This window comes from Meles meles, chromosome 1 (genome assembly GCF_922984935.1).
Source record: "Meles meles chromosome 1, mMelMel3.1 paternal haplotype, whole genome shotgun sequence".
Lineage (NCBI taxonomy): Eukaryota > Metazoa > Chordata > Mammalia > Carnivora > Mustelidae > Meles > Meles meles.
The window spans coordinates 215,055,648-215,083,255 of NC_060066.1; the positions used below are offsets into that span (position 1 = coordinate 215,055,648).

A 27,608-nucleotide genomic window follows, 5' to 3' on the forward strand; every position below is an offset into this window, starting at 1 on the left:
CCGACTCGGCCTGTGTCTGCCTCCCCCCATCTGTGGGTGGGGGCTGTAGGGAGGCAGTGGGGCTTGGAGAGAAAGGCAGCGCCTCTCCCTGTAAAACTTGTGCCCTGGCAGTCCCAGGGGCTCCGGGCCTGCTCTCCGTATCAGCACCTCTGGGAAGGCCATCCCAGCGCCAGGCTCTGGCATCTGCGAGGTCCCCGACGAGCCTCAGCTTGGTACCTTGGGTGACTCAACCTCAGTCTCTTTATCCAGAACATGGGACGAGAAAGACTCTTGCCTCTCCAGGAACCACAGAGGAGCCAGGAAACATCTCCAGGCCCCTGGCCCAGCGTCCGTGGGGGCTCCCAGCCCCAGGACATCTTCGGTGGGGAAGGGGGGTGACGGGGAGCAAAGGGCCATCCCATCCTGAGCTGGACCCATCCTCCACCTGGCCTCGGGGCACTTGCTTGGTGAACAGGGTCCTCAGGGACCCGGCTTTGGGGTTGCGGAGATCACCCTGAGGCCAGGGTGGGGGAGTCTCCGTGCCTGCCCCAAGCCCCGCCCCACCCCACGGCGGGCTGGTTGGGTTCTTGGTCCCGAGCGTCCCATCTGGAAGATGTGGCCAGCTCCACGCTAGGCCAGATGGTGTGGCCTGAGGACCGCAGTGGCATTGCTCCCGCTGGGGGGAGGTCTCGGTCCCACCCCCCGGGGGGAGAAGGAGGCTGCTGTTTGGAGAGAATCGGTCGTCTCCCTAGGGGGGTGGGGGGGACGTGAAGCCCGCAGGCCCGCTTTCCCACGGTGAGCCACCCGCGGTTCCCGGTTCCCGCCGCTCTGACCTCCCTCCTCGCAGAGATAAGGGCTCTGGAGAGGGGGCAGTGAGGGTGGGGGGTGTGCAGGGAGCAGAGGCTTCCTCCAGAGGAAGTCCTTCTCGGCCCAACACGACAACAGCCGACTCTTTTGTGGGGTGCTGCGTGGGATCCCCCTGGCTTCTTGGTTCCGTCTTGGCGCAGGGTGGCCGGGCGGGGCTGGGGTCTGCATGGGGGTGTCTGTGGAAAGCCCGTGGGGACTTGGGACAGTACCACCGTCCCTGCATCCCGGCTCCCGTGGGCCCAGCTCGGGTGTCTGCACTGAGCAGGTGGCTGTCAGCCCCCCCCGGCCCCCGGGGGACACCAAGGGGACCTGTTGCGAGGCACGTGTGCTCAGGGCAGTGTGGGCACAAAGCAGCTTCTCCGTGGCCTCGTCCGCCCAGCCACCCACCTTGGCTGTGGCCACGGGCTCCAGGCCTGTCTCCTTCCTGGGAAGCCGCTGGGCAAGTGCTTCTCTCTCCCTCCCACTCTGCCTGGCCTGACTGCTGGCCCGGCCTCCACCGGCCTCCTGGAGATGGCTGCCTGCGTCGTACCGTCCCGAGGGAGAGGCAGGAATGTGGGAAGTGACAGGCCTTGATTAGGAACCTCCAGGGGTCGGGCTCGGGGCTGGGAGGGCCGTGGGCGGACTGGAGCCAGCTGTGCTAGCCGCGGCCATGCCCTGGGGGACGGCCAGGGGAGCTGCTGGGGACCCTCATCGTGGAGGCTGGGGGGCCCGACGGCCCTTCCATAGACCTTCGTGGGGGCAGGGAGCTTTCTCGGAGCCCGTCCTGGTGTAGTCCTCCGTCCCTCCCCCGACCCAAGAGAGTCCCCGGGAGGTTCTTTCATTTCCCAGGACAACCCTGCTCCCGCTAAACCCGGAGAAGGGGAAGGGTGGCGGGAGCCGTCATGGTGACGAGAGCTGTCATGGTGACCGCAAGAAGGACACCTTGTCTCGTCCAGCGCACACTGCAGGCCAGGCCAGCTCTGCTGCTGGTGCTCAGGCTGCCCTGGGGCCCCACCTTATAAAAGGCAGCAGGGGGCCTGGGGTCGTGCACCTGCAGAGCTCCGTCTGGGCTCACACAGCTGGGGGGGCGGGGAGTAAAGCCCGGAGTGATGTCCTGGGCGCTTGGGCCCCGTGTGGGGGTCCCCGTCCTATCCCCTCTGTCTTGCCGGCTTCTCTGGAGCTGGAGGGGCCCCTGCTTGTTCCCTGCTGTCCAAGCTGGCAGGGCCTGGTACGTAGTGGGTGCCTGACAGGTGTCTGTGGAGTGACCGGCCTGTATGGATCCAGAGACCGGGACGGGAGAGGGCACCTGGCAGACTCATTGTGCACCTGCGGGCCTCAGAGCCCAGCCTGCACTCACTCGGGCCTTCTGGTCGCAAAGCCCCTGCCTTACTCCTGTCAGGGCCTGGTCCCCTGGCGGCCTGTCCTCTGGACATAGGCAAGCAAGTCTGGCTGAGAACCATGACCCTTCCAGGCAGGATGGCGGCATTTCCGACTGGGTGTCTGCAGCTGGAGGCCTCCGCCACCATGGGCGCCGAGAGTCAAAGGCTTTCCTTCCGCGATGCTGGCTGTTTTCATTCCTCTATGAGCACATGGGGCAAGTATGCCCTTGGGTGCGGTCAACTCAGGAGAAATGAGTGCGCGACCATCAGCAGTCAGAGTCCGCTGGTGACAGCCTGGCCTGCGGGCCTGCCCACACCCTGAGCCCCGGGGAGACCTCAGGTGGGCGGCCTGTGGGTGCCGGTGCGGCTAAGCCCTGGTGCCCGAGGCCAGTGCTGGGCCTGGGGCTGGAGGCCGAGCGGCAGGGCGACAGCTGGGTGCGGGACCTGGGAAGGCCGGTTCCGGTCCCTGAGCCCTGACAACCGCAGGCCTGGTCCTCGAGCTCCGGGCTCAGCCAGGGCAGGCGGACGCGTGCTCACGGGGATCCTGCCCTGCTGTGGGGCAGGCACGGCACACGAGTCAGCCTGGAGCTTGTCCCTGTCCCGGAAGCTTCTACTATTGAGCTGGGGGTCTGCTGTGGGGGCGAACACTTCCACCCGGAGTTGCTGGTCCAGGGCCAGGGCCTTGGCCTGGTTGCTGGTGGCAGTACGTGAGGCTCTCGGCGGCCGATTCGGTGGCCTGGGGGCTCAGAGGTGGGAGGGGCCGACGGCCAGCCCCGCCCGCTCCCGGCTTGGGCACCTGGGCAGGAGCATACAGACTGCTGGCCCGGGGCACCGGCAGAGCTGCCCGCCAGCCCCGTGCCCACAGCGTCCTGCACTCAGGTGTGGCCTTCGGATGGGGGATGCGCAGCAGGAGGCGTGACTGCCGGGGCCCAGCGGTCTGCGTGGGCTGTTGGGTGTAGGCCTGGCCATGCACTTGGCCGTCCCTGGACTGCTTGATTCTGGCCATCTGTCTGGGTTCCTGCTGTGGACCGGAGCCAGGCCCAGGGCTTCGGCCCGACTCCCTGCCCAGCATCCTCCCCTCCCCAGCCTTCCCTGCCTCTGTGCTCTCAGCCTTGCACCTGCCCTGTTCTCTGATGGGCGGGCGAGCGCACCTCTGTCCTTCCCCGCTACCACAGGCTGGCTGGCCACCTTCTCCAGGAAAGCTCCCCATTGGTCGGTTTTGCCATCTCCTGTCCCCCGGGTGCAGCGTGAGCTCCAGGGCCGTCTGGGCAGCTCAGTGTCCTCAGTGAGAGCCAGGCCTTGGGGGCTGTGGCCCAGGCGGGGGCTGTCCACATCCTGGACTCAGGCACTCCCAGGGCTGGACCTGGCCTCCCCACGGCCTTTGCACGACAGCGGGGGAGCGAGAGCAGCAGCCAGCTGCCACAGACAGCACCTCGTCACGCGCACACACGTGTGTGCCCACGTGGGTGGGAGGCCTCCGGCGCCACTCCAGGCCGGCTCTCCACGGGGGCCTCCCAGGCCAGACTCGGCCCCAGGCTCTCTGCTGTGGTACCAGCGTCTGAGGCCCCCCAAGCCCGCTGGTCCCCGGAGAGAGCGTTTGGGCTGGAGGCTGCCCCACCTTGGGCTCTCGGGGGGGGCATGTGTGAAAGAAGAGGGGCACCCCCATTTCCGCCTGGCCCCAGCCAGGGACAGCTGCAGTCAGGACTGGCAGCTGGGCTCTCGGAAACAGCCCTGGTTTTCATTTTCCTTCCCTCTACTTGGGTGAGGAGTCCCGCCGGGTAATGGGTTTACCATGAGGCTGGCGCGGGGACGGCCGGCTCTGGCTCCTAAAATCAACTCAGCAGCAGCCTGGGGGGGAGGACGTGGGGGAGGGGTCTGGCGTCCCACGTGCAGGCAGGCTGGACCGCGTGTGGCCCCAGACCAGAAACTGACCTCCGGACCTCCGGGTGGAAACAGCCAGGCAGGCGTGGGTCGCCTGAGGGCCCGGAGGAGCCCGACCCCCCTAAGGCCAATAGAAGAGAAGCCCGAGACAGAAGCCTCCTCCAGCCCCTTCCTGGCCCTGCTTTCCTGCTGCTGGGGGTCCTGTCAGGGGCTCTCCGGTCGCTGTCCTGTCCTGTTACGGTCCCTGTGCCCACTGGGACACTTGCTTGTCAATGCTCGCCCCCAGAAGGGACACAGGACCTGCCTGACTTCAGCGGGGGCGGGGAGGAGGGAGTGCACCAAGGTGCTGGCAGAGCCCGAGCCCGGGGCCCAAGCGTCCTGGGGCGGCCTGTCCCTGCCCCCCTTCCTGTGAGTGGGGTCCGGTCCCCGCCCCCACCCAGCACCGGGGCTGCCTGTGGGTGCCCTGTGCCTGCTCCTCCAGTCTGGGCCCTGCTGTGCCCGTGGACCTGCATCCTCAAAGTCTGGGCACCCGGGGATCTTGGGCAGTGACTTCTGGGGGTTTCTCCGGCACCACTCCTCTCTCGTGCCCCTCTGGGACTGGGGAGCGCCCAGCCCCCAGGAGACCGGGAGGGTCCAGACCCATGGTTTCCCCCTCAGGGACCAGACAGGGGGCCCGATGCCTTGGCCTCCTCGGGTGCTGCTGGAGGGCCTGCCCGCCGCACGTCCGGACCCCCTGGGACAGACACAGCACTAGTGAGGGGATGCTCCGCCGTGCTCTGGTTCCTGCCCCCTCAATCTCCGTCCCCGACCCCGGAACATGTCATTTCTGCCCTGGAGCCCCACATCACACGCCCCAGGCCTGTGACGGGATGGACCCAGCCCTCGGGGAAATGAGGTGTTTGTGGGGTGGCTCGGGCCCTCACCCCAGCCTGGGTCTTGGCGAAGGAGCCCAGTGGCCGCCCAGCTTGGAGAGGAAAGCTGGACTGGCCTGCGGTGGGGGGGGGGACAGGCTCCTTCTGCTGACACAGACATTCCGAGGGGCAGAGACGCCCAGCCCGCATTTCCGCATCGAGAAAGCATTTCCCAAACAGCTTCCAGACCCCACAGCCTCGGGCCTGGATGCGCTTGGCGGCACTGCAGCGGGGGAGGGGGCAGTGGGGCGGCCGTGGGCACCGTCTGCGTGGCTGGTGGCGTCCTGCACTCGGCAGGCTGCTCCCTGCGCGGCCTGGCCTGAGTCCTCCCGCCGGGCCTCGTGGGGGCTGGAGGCCCAGAGCCCTCCGTGGCCCTGGTCCTCCCGGGGCGGGCTGCTGGAGCTCGTCTCATACCTCGCGTTGTCCCGGGCTGCTGCTCCCAGACTGTGCTCTGCCCTCGCCAGCCCCCGCCCCGTCCCCGCGCAGGCTGGAGTGTAGAGCAGTCCGCGTGCCAGGGTGGAGGCCGCCCTCGGTGGGACAAGAGGGCCTGAGCGGTGCTTCCCCGCCAGCTTATCGGGATGGGGAGGCGGCAGTGGGAGCCCCAGGGACATGGCTTTGTGGGATAGGGACTGTCCTGAGGTCCCTTGGCTCTTCTCAAGCTGGGGTGGCCAGGTTCCAGGATGCCTTCGGGGCCGTGACTTCATCCACCAGGGAGCAGGGAGGCTGCGTCCCAGGACGCGACCCCTCTGACCCTCGGCTCTGGACGCTGCCGTGGGTCTTGCTGCTTGGCCTGGGGGCAGGGATCCGGTGTGCAGACCTGGCCCGCCGCTTGGGCTGATTCTTAGGGACTCTCAGTGCGGCATTTTCTGCATGCGCTTTCCCCTCCTCTCACACGGCAGCCTGTGACTGTCTTCCCTCCTTGCAGACGGGAAGACGAGCACGGAGAGGTTCGTCCCCTTGGTAGCAAGCTGGGGGCTGGGCACGGGGAGACCAGCGCCGCCCCGCAGAGAGCCACGAGTCTAGTCTTAAGTTCTCCCGAAGCAACGCTAAAAAAACCCAAGAAATCAGGGACATTGATATTAATAATCTGTTTTACTTAATGCCACATATCCCAGTAAAACCACTTACATGTGAAATTCATGTAAAAAGGACTAAGGCGATTCCTCACTTCTGTTTCGTACCAAGAAGCTGGCGTGTTTTACGAGGACAAGTGACAGCCCCCATGCTCAGTGGCCGTGGGGGCTTGTGGCCCTCCCCTGGGACACAGGACAAGGCAGAGCCCTTTGCCAGGGTGGGCAGGACTTGAGGGGCTACACGAGGAGACTGAGGCCGGTGCCCTCCGCTTCCGGTCTGGCTCTTCCTCCGCTCCTCTCCACCTGCAGGGTGGAGGCTGCATGGGACTTAGGGACCTCTCGCGGGGCCTCTGCAGGGCCTTCACCCCAGAAGGGCGCTAAGGGACTACCCCAGGCCCTGCTGCCCAGCGGTGAGGGTGACCTCGGAGTCAGAGCTTCCGATGGTGTCCCTCTGCCCCTCCCTGGGAGGCAGAGCTTGTCTCCACGGCCTCCTGTTTCCTGCCTCCCGACTGGTAGCCACGGATGGGGGGACCCTTGGCTTCCCGTGATCACTGGTTTGTGAGCTGTTGGAAAATGAGATTTCACCCCAGTGACAAAGCGCTGCCCCGTGCGGAAGGCACCGCACAGTGATCCGATGGCGTGCCCGTCCGGGAGACTTACGGGAGTTCCCAGGGTGAGAGGCCGGAGTCCAAGGGCTGGTGGACCGTGCAGACGGCGGGCGGGAGAGAGGCTCACCCAGGAGGCGATGGCAGGCAGGCAGGCAGGCCCTAGGCAGGCCCGTTTCTGCCCTGCCAGGCGCCTGGCAGGCGCGGGGCCAATGGGATGGGCCGACCTCCCTACTGCGGGTGGGACTGGGTGAGGCGAGGTGGTGCCTCTCTCCCTGGACCTGGCCCATAGGTGGGCTGCGCACAGTGCCGGACAGCAGGGCCTTGGCCCAGTCGTTGGCCAGGAGGTGGGGGGCTGGCTTACGCAGGGTCCCGGGGTGAGACCTCAGGGGCCGGCAGGGGCTGTGGGTCAGATGCTCATGAGGCCCGTATGCCTAGGTTCTTACGAGACAGCCTGCTTGGGACTAAGCTGGAGCCTCAGGCTGTGCCCTCGAGCGAACTGGGGGTTCAGGGCCCTGGGGTTGGATGTGCCTCCGAGGCTCATGTAGCCAGACACCCGGGGCTCACTGCCGTTGCTAGGGAGTCCATTTGCGCTCTGACCCTCTCCCACCTGCTGCAGGGGTGTAGGGACTCCCTCTGGGTGCCAGCCCCCGTCCAGGGGAGGACGGGACAGTGCAGGGAGCCAGGCCCCAGGCTGGGGGCTGCCTCTTCCCTCAGGTGCCTGGCTCCGCCCCACCTTACACTTGGCAGACCCCGGCCCACCTAACTGTCCTCCCGAAGCCCCCAGGGGCATTGCCAGGGTGGCCTCCTTTTCTGCCTTGGTGTCCTCCGTGTAGGTGTGGGAACGCCTGCGTCGGTGGGCACACATGTGCCTGCACACGTCTGTGCGGGCGGGGGGGGGGGGGGGGCTGTGTGTCTCACGTGCGCATCTGCACACGTGGGTCTGTTTGTGCACGTGTCCCCGCGGGTCTGCCGGAGGGGGGCCTGTGTGCGTGCGCGGGGCTCCGCGTTGGGGTGCGAGAGCGAGGGGTGGTGCGCGGGGGCGGGGAGGGGGGGAGACCAGCGCGGCCCGCGGGGCGGGGCGGGGCGGGGCGGGGCGGGGCGGGGCGGCCCCTGCGCCCTGAGGATTTGGCTTCACCTGCGGGGGGCGGAGGGAAAGCCGAGAACAAAAAGGCGCGGGGCGGGGCGCCGGGCTCAGAGCGCGCCGGGCCGCTGGGGTGCGCGCTGCTCGCCAGCCGGCCATGCGAGCGTCCTGGTGCCGCCGGGTCCTGGCCGCGCTCTGGTGCCTCGGGCTGCTGGGGGGCCTGGCGCGCGTCGCGGGCACGCACTACCGCTACCTCTGGAGGGGCTGCTGGCCGTGCCACCTGGGCCAGGCCGGCTACTCCGTGAGCGCCGGGGACCGGAGGCCAGGTGGGCGCCGGGCGGACTCTGCGCGGGGGTGGGGGCGCCGGGCTCCGCCGCGACCCCCTTTGCACCTCTTTTTGAAGCTAGCGCCCAGGCTGAGAGCGCGGAGGCTGCAGGGAGCAGGGCGGGGGGCAGTGCCGCTGGCGGCCGCTTCCTCTAGGACGGGGCCCTTCCTCCCTGAGTCATCGGACCTTCCGTCCCCCCGGCCTGGCTTGCGGGGTCTGCTGACAGCCAAACGGTCAAGAGACTGGAGGGAAGAGAAGCAGCCCCTTGCATTTGCCTGTGGCATGGGGTGGGGGGACATTTCCCCCGCACTGGCAGCTGGAGGGGGGTTCAAGAAAGACAGCTTCAAAGGAGAGCCCTCGGGTCCCTAAGCAAAGTCTGCCCTTCCAGTGTCCCTAGAGCCTGGCCCCTTGGTGGTCGTGTATGGATGTGGCAGGTGCCATCCTTTCCATCACCTTCCCCAAGCCTTGGGTGTGTGGCTCCCCCAGCGAGCTGCAGAGGGAGCCTGGAGACCCCAGCAGCTCATGGACGGCAGACACACCCTTGTCCCGGTCTGTCCTGCCTCTCCTTGCCCTTCAGATCTGGTACCGGCGGTGGGCCAGCCTCCCCGCAGGAGCAGCTCAGAGGCTGGGGGCCGTCATCCTCGGGAACAGGAGGCGGACCCTCCCCTCCAGACCGGTCCTGGCCCCTGGTGTGGCTCTGTGCAGGGCACCTGGTCTTCTCGGAGGTACTGGCCCTGCTCCGCTGTCCACGGAGCCATGCCAGCCGGGTCTCAGGCTGGGTCCCCACGGGGTGGGCAACCCTCCTCCCACTCAGTGGCTCAGCCACAGCCAGGCCAGTCCTGTCATCGCACTGCCGGTGACCGTAAGTGCCGTGAGGCAGGGTAGCCTCCAGAGGGAGGCTGTGTGGGGCTGGGCTTTGGGGAGCTCCTGCCCAGCTCTGGGGCCTGCGCTCTGGGGCCCACGCGGCCTTGCGGAGAGGAGAGGACGAGGGCCCGTGGATGACAGGGTGCTGTCTCTGGGCATGAGGCCCTTGGGGCATGTTGGGGGGCCAGCAGGATTCTGAATTTGATAACCACGTGATGGCTTCCTTGCGGCGTCCCAGAGGGCCCAGGTTTCTGGGGAAGCATGCGCGAGGCTTTGGAGGAAGGGGCTGATGGGGGAGAGAGTGTGTCCACAGGGGCTGCTTACTCGACCGGCCTGAGCCCCTGGCCAGGGAGCTGGGGGAGCCTCCCTGGGCTCCCCGCGGCATCGAGACTGGCTGCCCAAGAGCGACCTGTGGAGTCAGCCCGGTGTCGGCCCGGCGACGTGTCCCCGTGTGCCAGGGTGGGAGGCAGTTTCCGTCAGCCGGCCGCCGAAGCTCGAGCCACACAGCTCAGCCTGGGGCGGCAGCAGCATACTCCCGGGCCCCCGGCTGCTCCCCATGCGGGCGTGAGCCGCACCGGACGCCTGGGGCTGGGCCTCAGGCTGCATAGGGCCAGGGGTTGTGCTCCAGGCTCTGGTCCCCAGTTCCACGGGATCAGCCTGGGAGACTCGGGGCCTTCAGGCTCTCTTTCAGAGAGCCCTGGGGTTGCGGGGCACCCAGGCCCCCCTCTGTGCTGTCTGGGAGAGGCATATCTTCTCTGTAGTTCCAGGGCCTAAGGTGTCAATGCCCAGTTTGGGGTGACTCAGGGCACTGGTCCCATGGCAGGAAGCCCCATGTGAGGGCAAGTTGGCTGGAGAGAGCAGGCCCGCGGGACAGGCCCTGGGGAGGACATCCGGCCCCCAGAGAGCACAGCGGACCTTACTGGGGGGGGGCAGGAGGCCGGGCTGGACAGAGGCCCCCTGTCTCCCCATCTCTCTCTCCCTGACGTCCTGTCCCCACCTTTAAGGGCCTCGTGATGACTGTGGGCCCACCTGCCAAGTCCCTTTCGCCGGCGAGGCTCCAGGGACTAGACTGCGGACCCTTTTGGGGGTCGTTACTCAGCTGACCCCGCTCTCCTTGAAGACCCTGAGCCTGTGGCTCTCAGGTCCCAGCCACGGCCGCCGGGTCAGCAGCTGCAGGTGGCTGGAGTCAGCAGAGGACAGCGGCCCCTACGTGGCCGCCTCGGGAGCCGGGCAGGCAGGGTGAGGGACGCGGGTCCTGCATTGCTTCCTGAGGGTTGGTCTCCTCTGCGAAGGGGCCCCGGCAGGAGGTCGGGTGGCCGCGTGCCCTGCTGCCCTTCTGCAGGCCTCCCTTGCCCGGGGGGCGGAAGGGGGAGGCCTCAGGCTCTTTAGCCTTGAGCTGCCTGCTGCGTCCCGATGCCGGTGCAGCTGACAGTGCCCAGGGGCCCTGGAAGTGGGGTCTGAGCGTCATTGCGCCTGCCGGGCCACGGCTCACAGACGCTGTCCCCGCTGGGGCCGGGTCACCCATCACCGGCGAGGGCAGCTCCAGGGGCCACTGGAGAGCTTGGCGCTGCCGTCCCCGTGCCAGCCCCTCCCACCGGGGCCGCCAAGGGAGGCGGCTTGCAGACGTGGCCCTGTGCGTCATAGCAAGGAGCAGCTTTCTGTCCGCTGGTGTGGACACTTGAGTCTGAATGTTCCTGTGCGGGCAGCAGGGGAGCCCAAAGAACAGTGGTCACGTGGGTGGGGGCGGGATCCAGGCCGGAGGCCCCGGCCGTCAGGGCAGCCCAGCTGGAGGGACCCTGCTGGCAGACGGCGGCCTCCTGCCTTGGCCTCCCCCAAGTGCTTTGTCCCAGACTGTCCGTTTGCTGTCCTTGCGGCTCAAAGGGCTACTGGGCTGGCCAAGGGGTTGATGCTGTCCTGGGCTCCCCTTGTGTCCCGGATGGCTTGCTCAGATCTGCCTGGGAGCTGCTGGAGGATGTGGCCGCCCGGCCAAGTGTCCGAGCAGCCTCTCCCCCAGCTGGGGTCTGGAGTGAGCCGAGCGTGCTTATGAGCTGCCAGCCGAGAGCAGGGTTCCCAGAAGCCAGCGTCCCTGCCCGCCTGCGTCCCTGCCCGCCTGCGTCCCTGCCCGCCTGCGTCCCTGCCTGCCTGCGTCCCTGCCCTCCTGCATCCCTACCCACCAGCGTCCCTGCCTGCCTGCGTCCCTGCCTGCCTGCGTCCCTGCCCTCCTGCATCCCTACCCACCAGCGTCCCTGCCTGCCTGCGTCCCTGCCCGCCTGCGTCCCTGCCCGCCTGCGTCCCTGCCCGCCTGCGTCCCTGCCTGCCTGCGTCCCTGCCTGCCTGCGTCCCTGCCCGCCTGCGTCCCTGCCTGCCTGCGTCCCTGCCTGCCTGCGTCCCTGCCCTCCTGCATCCTTACCCACCAGCGTCCCTGCCTGCCTGCGTCCCTGCCTACCAGTGTCCCTGCCCTCCTGCATCCCTACCCACCAGCATCCCTGCCTACCAGCATCCCTGCCCGCCTGCGTCCCTGCCTGCCTGCGTCCCTGCCTGCCTGCGTCCCTGCCTGCCTGCGTCCCTGCCTGCCTGCGTCCCTGCCCTCCTGCATCCTTACCCACCAGCGTCCCTGCCTGCCTGCGTCCCTGCCTACCAGCGTCCCTGCCTACCAGTGTCCCTGCCCTCCTGCATCCCTACCCACCAGCATCCCTGCCTACCAGCATCCCTGCCCGCCTGCGTCCCTGCCTGCCTGCGTCCCTGCCTACCAGCGTCCCTGCCTGCCTGCGTCCCTGCCCTCCTGCATCCCTACCCACCAGCATCCCTGCCTGCCTGCGTCCCTGCCTACCAGCGTCCCTGCCTACCAGCGTCCCTGCCCGCCTGCGTCCCTGCCCACCAGCGTCCCTGCCCTCCTGCATCCTTACCCACCAGCGTCCCTGCCCACCAGTGTCCCTGCCTGCCTGCATCCCTGCCCACCTGCACTCCCAGCCCCACGGCCACATCAGGAGCACAGCTGCATGCCGGAATGATGCCTGGCAGGTTTGGTTTGGACACTGAGGCTGCCATCCGCCCCCACAGACAACACATACCTGGCACGTCTTCCCTGAAGTTTCGCTAAGCACCTACTACGTGCCTGGGGCCATGTTCCCCACGACCGCATCTTTACCTCCTCTCTGAGCCCCCGTGGGGGGTGCCGCCCGCACCTCCCTTCCATCCACTTGCCACCCAGCTGACTGTCCCGCAGGAGGGCCCTGGGTCCCTCTGTCCCCCACCCTCCTGGGGACTCTGCTGGGGCCCTTTGACCTCTGCCTTCAGGCTTCTTCCTGAGAACCACCCATGTCCATCCTGAGAAAGCTCCAGGCTGCCGCGGGCAGAAGAGAGCCTCCCTGCGTCTTTGGGCCTCTCCCCAAGGCGCTCGGCATGGTCCTGGGGGTCTCCTTGGACTGAGCTGGTCTGTGTACGCAGCAGAGGCCCTGGTCCCTGGAGTCGGTTTGCTCTCATTTCTGGGGCTCCAGGTCTGTTCTCCGCACGCGGGCTGGGGCACGGTTCCCGTGTGTGTGGGAAGCACAAGCTGGTGGGTGGGCGCGGGGGATGGCCGGGGGGGCCTCGTCCTGTACCCCACCTTTGGCACCCTTCACAGGCGGCTTCCATGGCTGGCATTTAGGAGAATGGAAGCTGAGCATTTTCACGGGAGGGAACCAGAGGCTGGAGTCGTGCCTTGTCGATGTCAGAGCGGAGCGTCTGTGTGTCTGTCTCCCTGCTTTTGTGGTTGGGGACGCTGGCGTCTGAGAAGTGTGGACTGGCCTGAGGCCCGGCATGGGCTTCCGGCCCTGTGCCTGGTGAGCCGGGGGCCCCCGTGTCTGCAGCAGCAGCGTCCCTCGGTCTCCGGGTCTCCCGGACAGTTGTGTCCCTCCTGGCGTTAGCCGCGCACACAGGCGTCTCAGCAGCCTGTTCTGACCACTCCCGTCGCTGCCCAGCCTCCTCGGGGGCCCGGGTTGGTGGACGGAAGTCCGGAGGGAGGGGAGAGAGAAGGGCAGCTCCCAACTTCCCCGTGTCTCTGCATCTCTGCAGGAGGCGGTGACCCTCCTGGGGTGCAGGCCGCCGACCCCCGGCTCTGGGGAGGGCTTCCCGCTTCTCCAGTTCTCAGCTGGGCTCCTGGGATGGCCCCCCAGGGCCTTTGGGCTGGCCTCATCCACTCCTGCTCAGCACTTTCTCTGTGGCTGGGGCGCAGCGGGCCTGGGTGCTGCCCCGGTGGCTGGTGGTCTCAGATGGAAGGTGTTCTCCCAGAAGCGCCGGGGACTCCACGAGGTCCTGTCCTGGGGAGGTTGCTGGTGTCCGTCCCCCTGGCATGGGGAGGCCCCCCGGAGACTGGGCAGATAGCACCATGTTAGTTTCCTGGGAACAAAACAAATCCAATGGTAGACATTTGTCCTCTGACTTTCGGAGGCTGGAAGTTCCACATCAAGGTGTCAGCACTCCCTTGGAGACCCCCAGGGGAAGACCCGTCCTCCTCTCGTCCTTCCAGCCTCTTGTGGCCCCACCTGCTTCCTAGGCTGTGGCCCCCTCATTCCAACCTCTGCCTCCCCGCGGGTCTCCTTCGAGGACCCTGGTTGCCGGATGCGCCCCCCCACCCGGCCAGCACGGGTAACATCTGCCTCTGAAGGTCACGTTCTGAGGCTGCGTGGATGTGAATTTGGGGGACGCTGTTCAAGCCTCCTCTCCCCGAGCCAGAGCCCAAACAAGGGCAGGTCGTGCATTACTGGCTTTTCCGTTTGGGCTCACGGGTCCCAGAGAAGCGGCTGGCCCTGTCCTGAGGGTTTCCGGATCTGGACCTTCGGGGTAGAGCACGAGCTCCAGGTTCAGTCTCGAAAGGCCTGAGGAGCTGGGCCTCCCCCCACCTCAGCCCAGTGCCCTCTGCAGCCGCTGCCTCGTCCGGACCACAGCTGCCTGTGTTGTGCCCGACCCCCAGGGCTCTCCGCGTTCTGGCCGCCCCGAGCTGGTGGCTCTCCCCCCAGCAGGCTGGCCGGTGTGAGGGAGGGGCCCTTCCTTCTCCCCACTCTGCCCCGGCAAGCGTGGGCTCGGAGCACGGGCACCTGAGCGGGGTTCCACTGTGAGGGCGCCGGGATCGGGGTCGCTGGGGCGGCTGACCCTTGGCCCGTGTCCCTGCCCAGATGTGGATGAGTGCCAGGTGCACAACGGCGGCTGTCAGCACGGATGTGTGAACACACCAGGCTCCTACCGCTGCGAGTGCAAGCCCGGCTTCCGGCTCCACGCGGACGGCAGGACCTGCTTGGGTAAGTGTCCGGCTGCTCCGCACCCGGGCTCCGTGCCCTCTCCCCGCCTGGGTTCCTGGCCTCAGTGGTGCCCCCACCATCCTGGCTGGGCCCACTGGGGGGAGCTGGGGTCTCCGTCCTCCTGGACCTGCTCAGGGCCTTGTCCTGCTGCGTGTGTGCGGCTCCTCGGGGCTCTGGCTAGCCCGTGAGGGGCGTGCACCCTCCACGCACGTGAGGGAAAGAGTGAGTCCCCAGGGCCTGGCCCCCCATGATGAGGCCGGACCCTGGGGTGCGGAGGCCATGTTCCTGGGGTTCCTCTCCTGACTCGGGGAGGAGCCCCTGAGCCAGCACTCTCGGGAGGGCTCTCAGCCGAAGCCGTGGTGCTGGGTCGGCGGGGACCCAGGGCCCAGGGCCCAAACTTGGGGGTGACTTGGGTGCTGGCCGGGTGGGGGTGGCGAGGGCAGGGGCAGGGCCAGCATGAGGCCACTCTTGGCCTGCAGAGCTGGGGTTCCTGGGTCCTGGTCCCCCCACCCCGGCCTTGGGAAGCTTAGGGGGTTGGGCTGTGGCAGGGCAGGAAGTGGGAGCTGAGAAGCAGGACCCCGACCCTCACTTCCTCTGCAGGGCCTTTGTCTGTGGGGAGTAGACTTGTGGGAGGTGCCCTGGCCCCAGCCTGCTGTCCCTGCAAGCATGGAGGGCTGCCGGGTGCCCGCTGAGGTGCAGGGTCGAGGGGCCGCAGGCCGGGGTCTGGTGCTGGGCCCTCGGCTCGCTGCTCCCCCCGCCGTGCCCCTCTCCTGCCTGGTTCTGGACGCAGGAGCCCAGGGCCCGGGGCTGCTGTGTCTGGGCGGCCATGTGATGGTCGTTCTCGGGGGCCGGGGCGGGACGCCCCTCCTTTCCACCCTGGAGACACGGAGTGGCCCGGCAGGCTGCGCGTGGCCTCATTCCCGCGCGCTGTGCTGCCGTGTGGCAGGGCGGCCCGCCAGCCCCGGGGGCCCTCCGGGCACACACACTCTCACATGTCGGGCGCCGCGCGGGGCGGGAGGCAGCTGCTCTGCCCTGCTCCGGGTCGGGAAGTGGAAACAGATGTGGGAGGTGTTGTAATGCGCTTCCAGACAAGCCCAGTGGGGGTTAGGGGAGGGGACTTCTGGGAGCCTGCTGGTTCCCCCAGGCTCCTGGACCTCCCGGAGAGGGGTGTCCCTGGGGCCCGGGCCATGGTGGGCTGGGCTCGGCCTGGGGGGTGCCCACTGTCCCCTTCCTGCTGGGGGCTCCCCCGTGAGGGGCCTGGGGCTGGGACCCCCCCACGTCTCTCTGGTCTCCCCATCTGCTGGTGATGCCTTCCCTGGGGTGCCTGATGGCAGGAATGCCCACTGGTGTTGGGTGAACAGCAGGCAAAGGCAGGGGCGCCTTCCTGGCCACGGAGGGACAGGTCATGGCCGCGGAGAGTGTCTTTCGGCTGCTGGCTGCGGGAGGTCCTGGAGGGGCCCCCCTCGTTCTTGCCCCCGGCCCCCAGGCCCCAGCCCACCTGGCTGCGCCGGAGCTCTTCCGGGGCGCCCTCCCTGCCTGTGCTCCCGGTGCAGGAGTCTCCGTCTGTGGCATTGGCTTATCTCAAACGTCTCTTCGGGGTCTGCTGCCCGCGCTCCTGGGCGTGGTCTGCACAGCCTGGCAGGAGGCTGCTGGGACCTCACGGCCCCTCGGCGGGCAGCCCCAACATGCGCTCCCAGGCCGGCGCCCGGCTCTCTCGAAGCTGGTGCCCACCTCCGGGCTGCTCCCCATTGCTGGGAGTGGCTTCCTCAAGGCTGCTGTTGGGCCTCCCCCTCTCTCGACTGTAACTCCCAGCAGGACATGCACGGTGCCCCGCTTACCTGCACACGCCGGGCTCTTTGTGGTGGCTTCTTTGTACCAGGAGCTCCCGGGAGCTGACGTGTTGCCAGGGTGCAGGCTGGGGCCGGGTCCCCCGGGGGGTGGGGTGTGGAGTTGGGGTGGGTGTGTCAGGCTCGGTCCCTGGGAGCTGCCTTTTCTGGAGGGGCCTGGGCCTTGCTGAGAAACTTCTGGAGTGGACAGGCCTCTCCAGGGAGCTTCTTCGCAGGCAGAGTGGAAAGTGTTTGATCTTCTTGCTAATGGGCCCCTTTTGACGTCTGAGGGACCTGCCCAGCCGCAGCGGTGTCCTTCGGTGGGTAGGCGGGGACGAGCAGCTTCCAGGTGGGGGCCTGGTGAAGGGCATTGCTGGACCCTCCGCGGGCTCTGAGTGGGGGGAGCTGGACTTCCTGTCACTGAGAATGGTGGGGGCCTGGTGAAGGGCATTGTTGGACCCTCCGCGGGCTCTGAGTGGGGGGAGCTGGACTTCCTGTCACTGAGAATGGTGGGGGCCTGTCCCCCTCTCCTCTGGGATTCCCAGGGTACAGGACACGGGGAGGAGCTGGGCCTTGTCCGACTGAGGTTTACGGGGTGCTCTCGGAGCTCAGACCACCCTAGGGCTCCAGGATGCTCACGGGAGGAATTGGGATAGGAATCCCGCGCCCCCAGCGGGGCCCAGCGGCACAGCTGGGATACAGCTGCTCAGGAACCCCTCCCCTGGGGCCTGCTGGGAGCCTCTTCTGGGGGAGGGGTGCCGGGAGCTTCCCTGGGACTTTGCAGCCTGGCAGAAAACAGCCACAGGCGCCCACTCCGGTCCAGCAGCTGGGAGTAAGAATTACCGAGAGCTGGGGTTGGGGTGGAGAAGGAGCTCCCCCCCCACCAATATTCCTGTGTTGCCACGTCATGGGGCCCTGAGGGATGTCGGAAGTCCTCAAAGGCACATTTGAGTGGGGGCCTTGAAACACACAAGGGGAGCCTTGAAACACTGTGGAACTTGCCTCCGAGGCAGGGAGAGGACAGGAAATGCACAGCTTTCTCCCATCTCTCCTTTGTAGAAGATCTGATGGAAATAAAACACAGAAAGGTTTCCATTCTTCAAAAAGAGCATTTGCAAGAAGGACTTTGCCACCAGCGGGAAGCCCCGGAGCACCACCCACTTAGCCTGGGCCCCGGAGAAGGGGACATAGCCTGGTATCTGGTATGGGGCTCTCCATGGCCAGGGAGCCTTCGTGGATGTGTCCCCCAGCCTCGGGGTCAGGAAGAGCAGGGCCTAGTGTTAGTCTGCCCTGCTTGTCACCCTCGGGCCACGGAGCTGGCCTCTTTTCTTTCCCCACTCAGGGCTTAGGGCCTGCAAGTGCTTTGATCAGAGGACGTGTTTAGGGAGGGCATTCTTGCTTCTCTGTGACATCTCGCGGAGATCCAGCCCATGAACCCATGGAGAGCCGCCGCTGGGCACTTTAACACTTGGGCCTGGGAAGCCCACTTCCCCTGGGCAGCTGGGCTCCCCGACACCTGTCCCGTGGTCCCTTCTGGATCCTGCTCGTGGACATGGATGCTTCTCCACGTCCCCTTAGGCAAGCAGGACCCCAGGGGGTCCCTATGAGGGACCATGATGTCACCCTCCAGCAGCGGGTCCTGTGTGCTGCCCTGGGCCAACCACTTGGAAGACCTGGGCTCTCCGTCCTCCCCCGCCGGGCCTCTGCCCCATGGCCTTTCAGACACCCCCCCCACCCCGTGGTGCTGGCAACGTGCACTCCCCACCCGCCTCCCCAGTAGCGGGATGTCCTGGTTCCCTCTCCTGGGAGCCCCATGGTCCAGTGGTGCCCACGGTGTGGGTGGGGGCTCCCCAGCTGCGCCTTTCCCTGGGCCTCGGGGCAGTCTCTTTCCCTGCCAGGCCAGGGGGTCTCCCAGTGAGGGGGCAGTGAGGGGAGGCCCCAGGCAGCAGGAAGGTGGAGATCTCCAGGCTTGTCTCCAGCCCCAACCCTGCAAAGTTGTGCGGCTCTGAGAATGTTCTCCCGCGGCCCCCAGACCAACCCCCCAGGCTGCAGCGGCTGGAAGTCGCCTTCCCAGCCCCGAGGGGCCCGTGGGTCTGGACGGGCCGCTGGAAGGGCAGCCCCGCCCCTGGGACGCCCCGGGATGCTGCAGCTTTGCTCAAGCCCAGGAGCCCAGTGACCGCAGCCTACCAGTGCCCGGGGGTGACAGGAGGGTCCTGCTCCAACCCAGGGGAGCCAGGGGCAGTGGTCACAGAGCCTGGGCTGGACGAGGACAGCCAGCAGGGAAGCAAGGGCAGCTGGGGCCGTGCAGCGGGGAGGGCTGGAGCCAGGCGTGGGGTCTGGCCACTGGGCTGCAGGAACAGCCTGTGTCCTGGGGCCCCCCTCGTGGCTGTCTCTCCCTGGCTCAGACTCTAGAGTGGTGGTGGCAGGTGGGTGTGTGGTCTGTGACAAGGCTGGCCCAGCCCCTGGCACGGGGGTGAGGGCGGCCACTTGCAGAGCCGCAATTCCTCGTGGCCGCCTGCAGTGCAGGAGCACCAGCCGAGGGCGGGAGCAGGACGGCACGCGCACGGCCGAGGAGCTGACCACCCGTGCCTGGAGGGGTGGGGTGGGCAGAGCCCGAGTGAGTCTCCCCTTCTGCCCTGCCGTGCTGGCCGTGTGCCCAGCAGAGAGCTTTCCGGAAGGAAGGACCCTGTGGGTGGCCTCTGACCACACGTGGTGGGAGGCTCTTGGGACTTAGAAACCAAGCCGGTCCGAGGGCAGTAATTACCAAACCCTGTGAAGGCAGCGGGACCAGAGCCACCCCAGCCTGCCCAGAAACCACGGGGCTGGGTGTGGAGGCGGCCGCAGAGCCGGCTGGTAGCTCGGCGAGCCGCTGACAGCAATGCCCGGCCAGGCAGAGTCGCCGCCCACCGCCCCACTCCGAGTCACTGGGATGCCCCCGGGTCGGAGTCCGTGCCCAGGTCTCTGGGCTGCCCCCATGCCTGCACCCGCAGAGACCGTGGGGCGCGGGCAGAACGGGCCCTCCCCCCACTCACCCCCAATGTCCCTGCCTCCAGCTCAGGTAGCCCCAGTGCCTTTGCGAGTGGACGCCTTGCCCGCAGGCCCCTGGGTGGTGGCGGCCTCTGCTGGCAGAAGGCGGGCTTGCAGCCCAGCTCCTGGAAGCCACCTGGTCTGGGGCTGGGGGGTTGGGGGTCCCTGGGAGGCCCAGAGGGAGGGTCTGTCCGCTTGGGGCGCTGGAACAGGTCCCGCCACAGAGCGACTTGAAGAACAGAAATTTATTTCCTCGCCACTCTGGAGGCGGGAAGTTCCAGATCACGGTGCCGGTTGGTGGGGTTGCTGGTGGGGGGTTCCCTCCCTGGCGGCCCTTCTGGTGGCCTCCTGGGGCGGAGAGAGAGACGCAGAGATACAGAGATCTCACGTCTCTTTTTATAAGGACGCAGGTTCTGCTGGGTCAGCGTGGCACGTTTATGACCTCCTAAAACCCAAGGTTTCTCCACGAAAGCTCTGCCTCCGAGTTCACTCACATCGGGGGTTCAGCTCTAGGGGTACGCCTGTGAGTCTCAGGGGGCCGCGAGCACACGCCCCGGACCTCCTGTTTCTGCCAGGCTCTCAGCTTTGCTGCGGGTTGGAGCGGGGTCCCGACCGGTAGGAGCGCCCAGGCTGGGACGTGGGTTCCACGGCTGGGTTTTGAAGTGACCTGAGGGGCCTGGAACCCTCCCCACCAGCTCTGGGCACAGGCCACACCCAAGCCGGCCCCTCCCTGAGCTGCACAGCCCAGTGCCCGAGAAAAATCTGTGTCCATGAGCTTTCCGGGAACCCGTGGCCCGGCGTGTGCGGTATGACACAGGGCTTGGGAGCCTCTGGAGGTTAGGACTCGTACAGCATAGCACAGGGGTGGGAGCCTGGGCTCCCTCTGCTTGCCGCCCCCCCCCCCCACCAACCCAGTGATTTCTCTCCTGCATGCTGCCCCGGGCCAGGTGCCTGATTGTCCGCGGGCCTGACTTGGGGGCTTAGCCTGGCAGGGGCGGCTCCTGGGCCCTCCTGGGTCCTCCTCCCTGTCCTGCCGGCCCCCCTACCGTGTGCTCCACGATCCTCTCTCTGTGTGCCTGTCCCACCCTGTCAGGAGGGGCGCTGGTGCCCGTGATGAGTCTGGAGCGGGGATGCGGCTGTCGTGAACCCGAACAGCCGCGGGACTGGGGGGCTCAGCTCGTGCTCGGAAGCACCCGAGCGATGGCCGGGGCTGAAATGGAGCGTGTCGGCTCAGGGGTGGCTGGCTGGGGAAGGGGCTTCGCGGCTGGGGGACGGCAGACAGTGGCTGCCCTGCCGGCCTTGCTTGGGCCCAGGCCTCGCGTCTCTGCCGCTCTGCCGTGCACAGGCCCGGTGCGGCAGGAGACACAGCCGATGCGGCCACCCTCGTGTCCTCCCTGGGTGCGTCCCCGAAGGCCTGGGACCCTCGGCAGGGGCGCCCTGACCCTGCACCTCCTCACGTGAAGAAAGCGGGCGCTCTCCCGAGTGCCGTGTTCCGGATCATCCACACCCGCTTGCCCTGTCGAAGGGAGTTCCTTCTGCCTTTCGGCGTGGTCTCGGCGTCCTCAGAGACCTGGGGCCACACGCCTAGTGGCCGCCCCTTGGCACTGCCGGGCCTGCCGCTCCTGCTCCCCACAGAAACTGCTTCCTGGGAGCTGGAGGCCAGGCTTCTGGGCCGCAGTGGCCCTCCGTGGCAGCCCCCCACACATGCCTGCCCTGACCCGATAGGTGACCGCACAGGAGAGGGAAGCATGCGAGCTCCCACTGCCACACTGGCCGCTGCCTCCTCCGGGAGCCTCCCAGGTTGCTTGGCCCCTGGCCTTGGAAGTGCTCTCAGTGGGGCCCGTGTGGTGCTCTCCATGCTGGGTGATGCCGGCGGGCCCGGGGGACCTGTCTACACCCAGTCTTCAGGCAGGTGGGGCGTGCGTGTCCGGAAGCAGGTCACGGTTTGTGCGCCCTGCATGTGGGCCGAGCCGCGAAGCCGGGCCGGGAGCCCTGTGGGAGCAGTGTACCTCTCGCGGTCCTGCTTCTGGGACGGAGGCAGAGAGAAAGGGGCGTGGAGGGTCCCGAAGTATTCTGCAGGATGTGGTCAGAGCCCCACGAGGGTAGGTCCCTCGGCTGGGTCGTCCCCCTGGGCTGCACCCACCACTGCGGTCTGTGTCCCCAGCCATCAACTCCTGTGCCGTGGGGAACGGCGGCTGCCAGCACGAGTGTGTCCAGCTCACGGTGACCCGGCACGGCTGCCGGTGCCGCCCCGGCTTCCAGCTCCAGGACGGAAAGCACTGTGTCCGTGAGTGTGCTGCGCGGCGGGGCGCTGGGGCTGGGACTCCCACCGGCTCTCACACCCGCCCGGGACTCCCCTGCTCCCCATGCCACACACCCACCCGGGAACCCTGAAGCCCGAGCCCCAGGCAGCTGCCCGCACAGATCTGGGCTGGCCTCCCTGCGTGGCCGCTGGGGCTGGCAGCAGGACTCGGGGGAGGCAGGGCCCCGCCGGTGGGGCACCGTCTGGCCCCCAGTGGGTGTGGGGGGGAAGCCCCTTAGGCTGCGCTCTGGGATCGTGCGTCTGCTCGGGGCAGGAAACCCGGGATGGGGCGCGGGGGACGGGGCAAGGAAGGGCATCCTGCCTGGTTCTCAGTTTCTCACACCGTCCTGGGCTCCGTGGGGGCATGTGCGACCCAGGCCCCGGCCCTCCCGGACGGGAGACGCAGGCAGGGCCCCACTTGGCATCTTGCTCTGGGGTCTTGGGGCTGCCTGTCATGGGAGGAGGAGCTTTGCTGATGGAGACGGTGGGGCAGGCTCGGGGCCTCCGCGATGTAGAAGTGGGGGCCGTGCTGGGATGAGGCAAGTACTGAGAGGACCCCCAGCGCGCACCAGGCCGTGGGGTCCCAGGCCGGAGTGAGGGCGGTCCTGAGAGCTGAGCAGTGGGCCGCAGGGCTCCTTAGGTCTGAGTAGGAGGAGGCTCCGGAGGACTTGGGGTGTCTTCGGGGTTCCCACACTGGGGAGACGGGGGCCCCTGCTGAGCCCATTAGACTGGAGCCCCCAGGGACAAGAGCCCCGGTGGGGGACTCAGGAGAGGCCTGGGCACCCCGGAGCTGCTGCAGCCCCTGTCTTCCCTCTGGGCCTGTGACCGCAGGGAGGAACCCGTGCGCGGAGCGGAACGGCGGCTGCTCTCACATTTGCCAGGCGCGCCGCGGCCTTGTCCACTGTGAGTGCCACGCGGGCTTCCTGCTGGCCGCCGACCGCAGGTCCTGTGAAGGTAAGGCGCCTCCCTCCAGGCCCCAGCCGGGCTCTGCACCCCTCCTTGGGTGGGGGACGGGGAGGGGACAGGGACACACTCAAGGAGCCCGAGTCTCACTCCGGCAGAAGCAAGCGGGAGGTCTCGGGCGGCTTCTCCGTGATTCTGGTATCAGCTTCCTGGTACGTGGTCATCAGGGAAGCGGTGGGGAGGCCGCGGAGAGAAGGCAGGGAGCGTCACTGGAGCCCCGGGAGCTCCCTGAGCGCGGGCTTCTAGATGTTTCTACGGCTGTGGTCAGCACGCGCATGGAGAATCGTCCCAGGTCCCAGCTGGGCACTGCTTTCTGGAAGGCGCTCCTTCATGCCTTGCTTCAGGAGCACGGGCTGCGTGGCCTCCTCTGTGTCTTACCCTGTCATAGGAGTTTGGGGGGGTCTTGCGCGTCCCCCATCACTGTCGGGGTGCGTCCAGGGCAGACGGTGGCTGTCTCCCCTGGCGTCCCAGGTCGGGGTCCGAGCGCAGCCCCCACGGCTCCAACCCCGGGAAGGATCGTTTCAGGCGCCCCGGCTGCCGGGGCTGTGGTGGGCTCAGCAGGAGACCAGGCCGAGGGTCAGCTTCATCCCGCGGGACCTCAGGGGGTTACTGAAGGCAGTGTTGGGATCGGGCACTCCCAGCCAGTGCTGCGGGCGGGAGGCTGATGATGGCCCCTGGTGTCTGCGGCCCCTACCGGCAGGCAGTGGAAAGGCCCCTCCGGGGCCGGCCCGAGAACCGGCCTGGTGGCTGGGCGGCACAGCCAGCCGAGGGAGGTCGGCTCAGATGGACCCCCTTGCCCGATGCTGCTGGTCCAGGCCTGTGCCCTCCTCGCTCTGAGAAGGAGCGTGGTTCTGACCCCGAGGGCTGTTGATGGGAGAGCCGAGCTCCGGAGGGCATCTTGGGGCAGGAGATGGGAGGAGAGCCCTGGGTCTGAGCCCTGACCCCCACTGGGACCCCGCCACCCAGAGGCCTCGGTCTCGAGACCCTCCACTTGGTCTCTCCGTGCAGATGTGGACGAGTGCGCCACGGGACAGGCCCAATGTGCTCACGGCTGCCTCAACACCCAGGGCTCCTTCACGTGCGTCTGCCACGCCGGCTACGAGCTGGGCGCTGACGGCCGCCAGTGCTACCGTGAGTGGACAGCGGGCAGGCGCGGGCGCCCCAGGCTGTGGAGGGACCTGGAAGCAGCCACACGGGTCCCTAGACCCCACGGGCACTGGCATGCTGGGGCCGGGCCAAGGGGCTGAGCTCTCCGGTCATCTAGGGGCAGTGCTGGGTGTGGGGGCTGAGGTGGGCCCAGGGCGGCAGGGGGTATGTGTAGGGGGGTGGGGGTTGGGGCGGAACATTCCAGAAGCCGCCCAGCCCAGGAGCTGGGGGCCAGCCATTTCCTGATAGGATAGGCCTGGGGGCTGCAGGCTGGCTGCCGGGGTTGGGGGTACTGGGGGGGTCACCAGGACCCCTTCCCACGTCCCTGCTGGGGGGTCTCCCGGCAGGCATCGAGATGGAAATCGTGAACAGCTGTGAGGCAGACAACGGGGGCTGCTCGCATGGCTGTAGCCACAGCAGTGGGGGGCCGCTGTGCACCTGCCCCCGCGGCTACGAGCTGGACGAGGACCAGAAGACGTGCATCGGTGCGCGGTGGCGTCCTGCCCACAAACCCCCGCCCCTGGGCTGTTCCTCGGCGGGATCCCGTGACCCCCCAGCTCCCGCTGGGTCCCCTCCCGGTGCTACTCGCTCTGCTTGGCCGGGGGCTGGGCGGAGGGTGGGCCCCGCCGAGCACCTGCCCCTGCCCCCCTTCGGCCCCGTGTCACTGAATGCCCGATTGCTGGCGGTGGCACCTGGAGCCCTGCAGGGTGTGTGGGTCCTTTCTTCGGGGGGGGCTGCCGCGAGAGGGGCTCCCCAGCATGCTGCAGCCCCGTCTGGCCTCCACAGCGGGCAGCGCCACCCCAGGGCCGCGGTGTGCGTCCCGTGTGTCCGTGGGGCCAGGGTGGTGCCTGGATGCATGGGAGGGCCCGTGCAGGGCCCGTGTGCTGTGGGCGTGGGGGGGCACGCACGTGGGCAGGTGCCACGGCCCTGGTGTGTGTCCCGCAGACGTGGACGACTGCGCGGCCTCCCCGTGCTGCCAGCAGGCCTGCACCAACAGCCCCGGCGGGTACGAGTGTGGTTGCTACGCCGGCTACCGGCTCAGCACCGACGGCTGCGGGTGTGAGGGTGAGCGGGCGTGGAGGGCGTGAGCGGGGGGTGAGGGCGTGAGGGGGCCCTGCTTGGACACCTGCTTCTGCAGGGCCCTGCCGCCTGCCTGTGCCCGTCCCCCCACACCGGTCCATCGGGCGCGGGCTGCCTGGCGTCTGCCGTCACCCTGACACTGGCACAGGAGGACGGCCATGGAGTGGCCGTGGCCGCAGTCCAGTGGGTGGGGGCGGGGTAGGAGGGCCCCACGTCCCTGACCCCAGAGGATAGGCCCCCGCAGCCCCGGGTTTGTCCGCAGACGTGGACGAGTGTGCATCGGGCCGCGGCGGCTGTGAGCACGACTGCACCAACCTGGTGGGCTCCTTCCAGTGCTCGTGTAGGGCCGGCTTCCGGCTGGACGAGGACCGCAGGGGCTGTGCCCGTGAGTCTCCGCCCTCCCCACAGCCACCCAGCCCTCTAGCGCCGGCTCCGGGTGCTCCTCCTCTTGCCTCCCGCTGCGGGCCGGCCTGGGGCAGCGGGGTGGGGGAGGGTCCGGCCACCCGCATCCTCCAGGGCAGGGGGCTGCCCCGGGGGGGGGGTCCTGGGTGGTCCGGCTCCTGCCCTGTGCAGGTGACACAAGGGACGGAGGACAGTGTCCAAGAGGAAGCGAGCCGCCGCGCCCCCACCTCCCCGTCCCGTCAGGAGCGCAGCTGGGATGCCCCCTCGCCACCATGCTGAGGAGGGGTGCGGCAGGGGCTGGGGGGGGGAAGACCAAGGCTCAGACCTGAGGAGAGCCTCAGACCAGGCTCTGAGCGGCCTCTGGGCACCGGCCCTGAGGGGCAGGAGGGGCCGGTACCAAGCCAGGGGGGGGGGGTTGGCAGGCGCTAAGGGGCCTTTGTGCCCCTCCCAGCCCTGGAGATCCCCGAGGTGGACCTGGACGGCCAGCTGCCCTTCGCGCGGCCCCTCCCACACGTCGCGGTGCTCCAGGACGACCGGCCTCCCCTCTTCCAAGACGACTATGTCGGGGTCCAGGAGGAGGAGGAGGAGGAGGCCGTGGCGGCCGAGGTCCGGGGCGAACACAGGCTGATGGAGAAGTTTGGTGAGAAGCGGGTCCAGCCGTGCGGCTTCTGCCCGCAGGGACCGTGGCCCCTGCCCCCTCGGCCCGGCTGCTGCCCGCCCTGTAGTCTCGGGCTTGGGGAAGAGCCTGGTCGTGGTCTCATCTGACCAAGGCTCAGAGAAGGTGCTGGGTTTGCAGCTGAGTCTGGCTGGACTTGGGCCCTGACGCGCCCCCCCTCCCTGGTCTGCCCCCAGTCTGCCTGGACGCCTCCTTTGGCCAGGATTGCAGCCTCACGTGTGACGACTGTCAGAATGGGGGGGCCTGCCTCCCGGGCCTGGACGGCTGTGACTGCCCCGAGGGCTGGACCGGCCTCATCTGCAATGAGAGTGAGGCCCGGGCTGGGGGGTGGGTGTGATTTCTGGGACCTGCGGGCAGCCACCCTGGGCAGGGTCCCGGGGACAGGCAGGGCCTGGCGGCTGTCCCTCGTGGATGGTCCAGGGCAAGCAGGCCAGCAGCTGAGGCAGGGAAGGGTGCCTGACGGAGAGTAGCCGGTGGGTGGGCCAGTCCCGTCCCCGCCCTGGGTACGGCGGCCACCACCCAGGCCACTCGGCAGGAGGGTAGCTGGTGTGCTTTGAGACCCATTCTCGCAGCCCCGTCGGGTGACACTGGGCCAGGCATACGGTGCCGGTCGGTCTCCGGGGCTCTGCCTGCTGAGAGCCCCGCTGAGAAAGTGGACGTGCCGGAGATGGGGGGAGAGGGTGCGGCCGTCCACTAGTGATGTCTGCCCGCGGTGGGGCTGGGCCGGGGCTCCAGGGCCGCCGCTGGGGGCTCTGGGCGGGGGCTTCTGAGCTGGGCGGCTCGCACCCCGGGAGCATGTCTGTGTCCCCGGGGGCACTGCTGGGACCACAGTCGTCCTGCAGGCTGGCGACCCTCAGCTTCACCGTGCCCCCTGCAGCTTGCCCTCCGGATACCTTCGGGAAGAACTGTAGCCTCTCCTGCGGCTGCCGGAACGGCGGGACCTGCGACCCCGCGACGGGCGCCTGCCGCTGCCCTCCCGGGGTTGGTGGAGCCCGCTGTGAGGATGGTGGGTGCAGCCCCGCCGGGACCCTGGAATGTCCCTGGGGTGGAGGGGATGGGACACGACCTCTCAAGTGGCCTGCCTGCTTTCTTCTGTCCGCCTGCCTTCAGGGAGCTGGGGTGGGGGGGATGGGGGATGGTCAGCAATGCGGGGAGAGCGGTGTGGCGGTGAGGGCGGTGTGGCCTTCTCTCTGTTTGCTTTTCCTGGGGCCCAACCGCAGCACATGGGAAGACTTGGCCGACCAGTACTTCTGCTGTGGGGCCCCCTGCGAGGTAGTGAGTTCCCCATTCCTGGAAGCATTCGAGTAGAGCAGTTTGGCGGCTGGGTGGGATTTGCCTGGGCCCGTGGCTGCATGGGACAACCCTGCCGTCCTCTCGAACTGTGAAGCGTCTGCATGTTTGGAGGAATTTGTGGGTCCCCACAAGTGTCCCAGGTGACCGGTGCTTTACCTTTAAGACCCTTAGAATTCCGCCTCTTTGGTGGAGACTGTAGCGAAGGAGCTGAGAACTGCCCGTCAGCAAGGGGTAGTTTCAGTTCCTGGAACCCATCCCTGGGCTTCGGGATGGCGTCCCTGTGGGGCCGTCCTCCTCCTCCCTCTGGTCAGATCTCGCGGCTCCTCTGCGTCCCTGCCCTGCCCTTGGAAGCCTGCCGTGCACGCGCAGCTGCACGTGTGGGGCCGCGTCCCTCCTGCCCTGCTTCTGCCTTCCCCTGTCCGGCTTTCCTCTCTTTCCTCTTTGAAGGACGCTCATGGATTAGTATAACCCAGGGGGTCTCACCTGCAGATCCTGGGGACTTAGGCGTGGACGTATTTTGGGGTGACTGTCCAGCTCCCTGTGGCCCTTCAGGAGGCAGGCCTGGGGCAGGACTGAGCCCAAGGGAGGCGCTTCGGGAAGGAAATCCAGATGCCCTCTCCTAGCCTGGGGCCCCCTGGGCTTGGTCCCGGGATGCTGGCCGGTGGAGGCT

General features: G+C 68.0%; 1 protein-coding gene across 5 annotated transcripts in view; it reads left to right on the plus strand.

Annotated features, from left to right (window-relative positions):
- The window catches only part of MEGF6 (multiple EGF like domains 6), an 80,648-nt gene that overhangs the window by 39,978 nt on the left and 13,062 nt on the right, over positions 1-27,608 (plus strand). For 4 of the 5 annotated variants that reach the window (XM_046017370.1, XM_046017379.1, XM_046017353.1 and 1 more), the window contains exons 5-14: positions 14,101-14,223; positions 21,241-21,363; positions 22,210-22,332; positions 23,350-23,472; positions 23,835-23,972; positions 24,433-24,552; positions 24,830-24,952; positions 25,421-25,609; positions 25,822-25,953; positions 26,523-26,651. In XM_046017370.1, the coding sequence (XP_045873326.1) occupies positions 14,101-14,223; positions 21,241-21,363; positions 22,210-22,332; positions 23,350-23,472; positions 23,835-23,972; positions 24,433-24,552; positions 24,830-24,952; positions 25,421-25,609; positions 25,822-25,953; positions 26,523-26,651 (1,323 nt within the window). Of the gene's footprint in view, positions 1-7,885; positions 8,085-14,100; positions 14,224-21,240; positions 21,364-22,209; positions 22,333-23,349; positions 23,473-23,834; positions 23,973-24,432; positions 24,553-24,829; positions 24,953-25,420; positions 25,610-25,821; positions 25,954-26,522; positions 26,652-27,608 lie in introns of those variants that run through there. The other variant, XM_046017386.1, reaches the window with a different exon arrangement.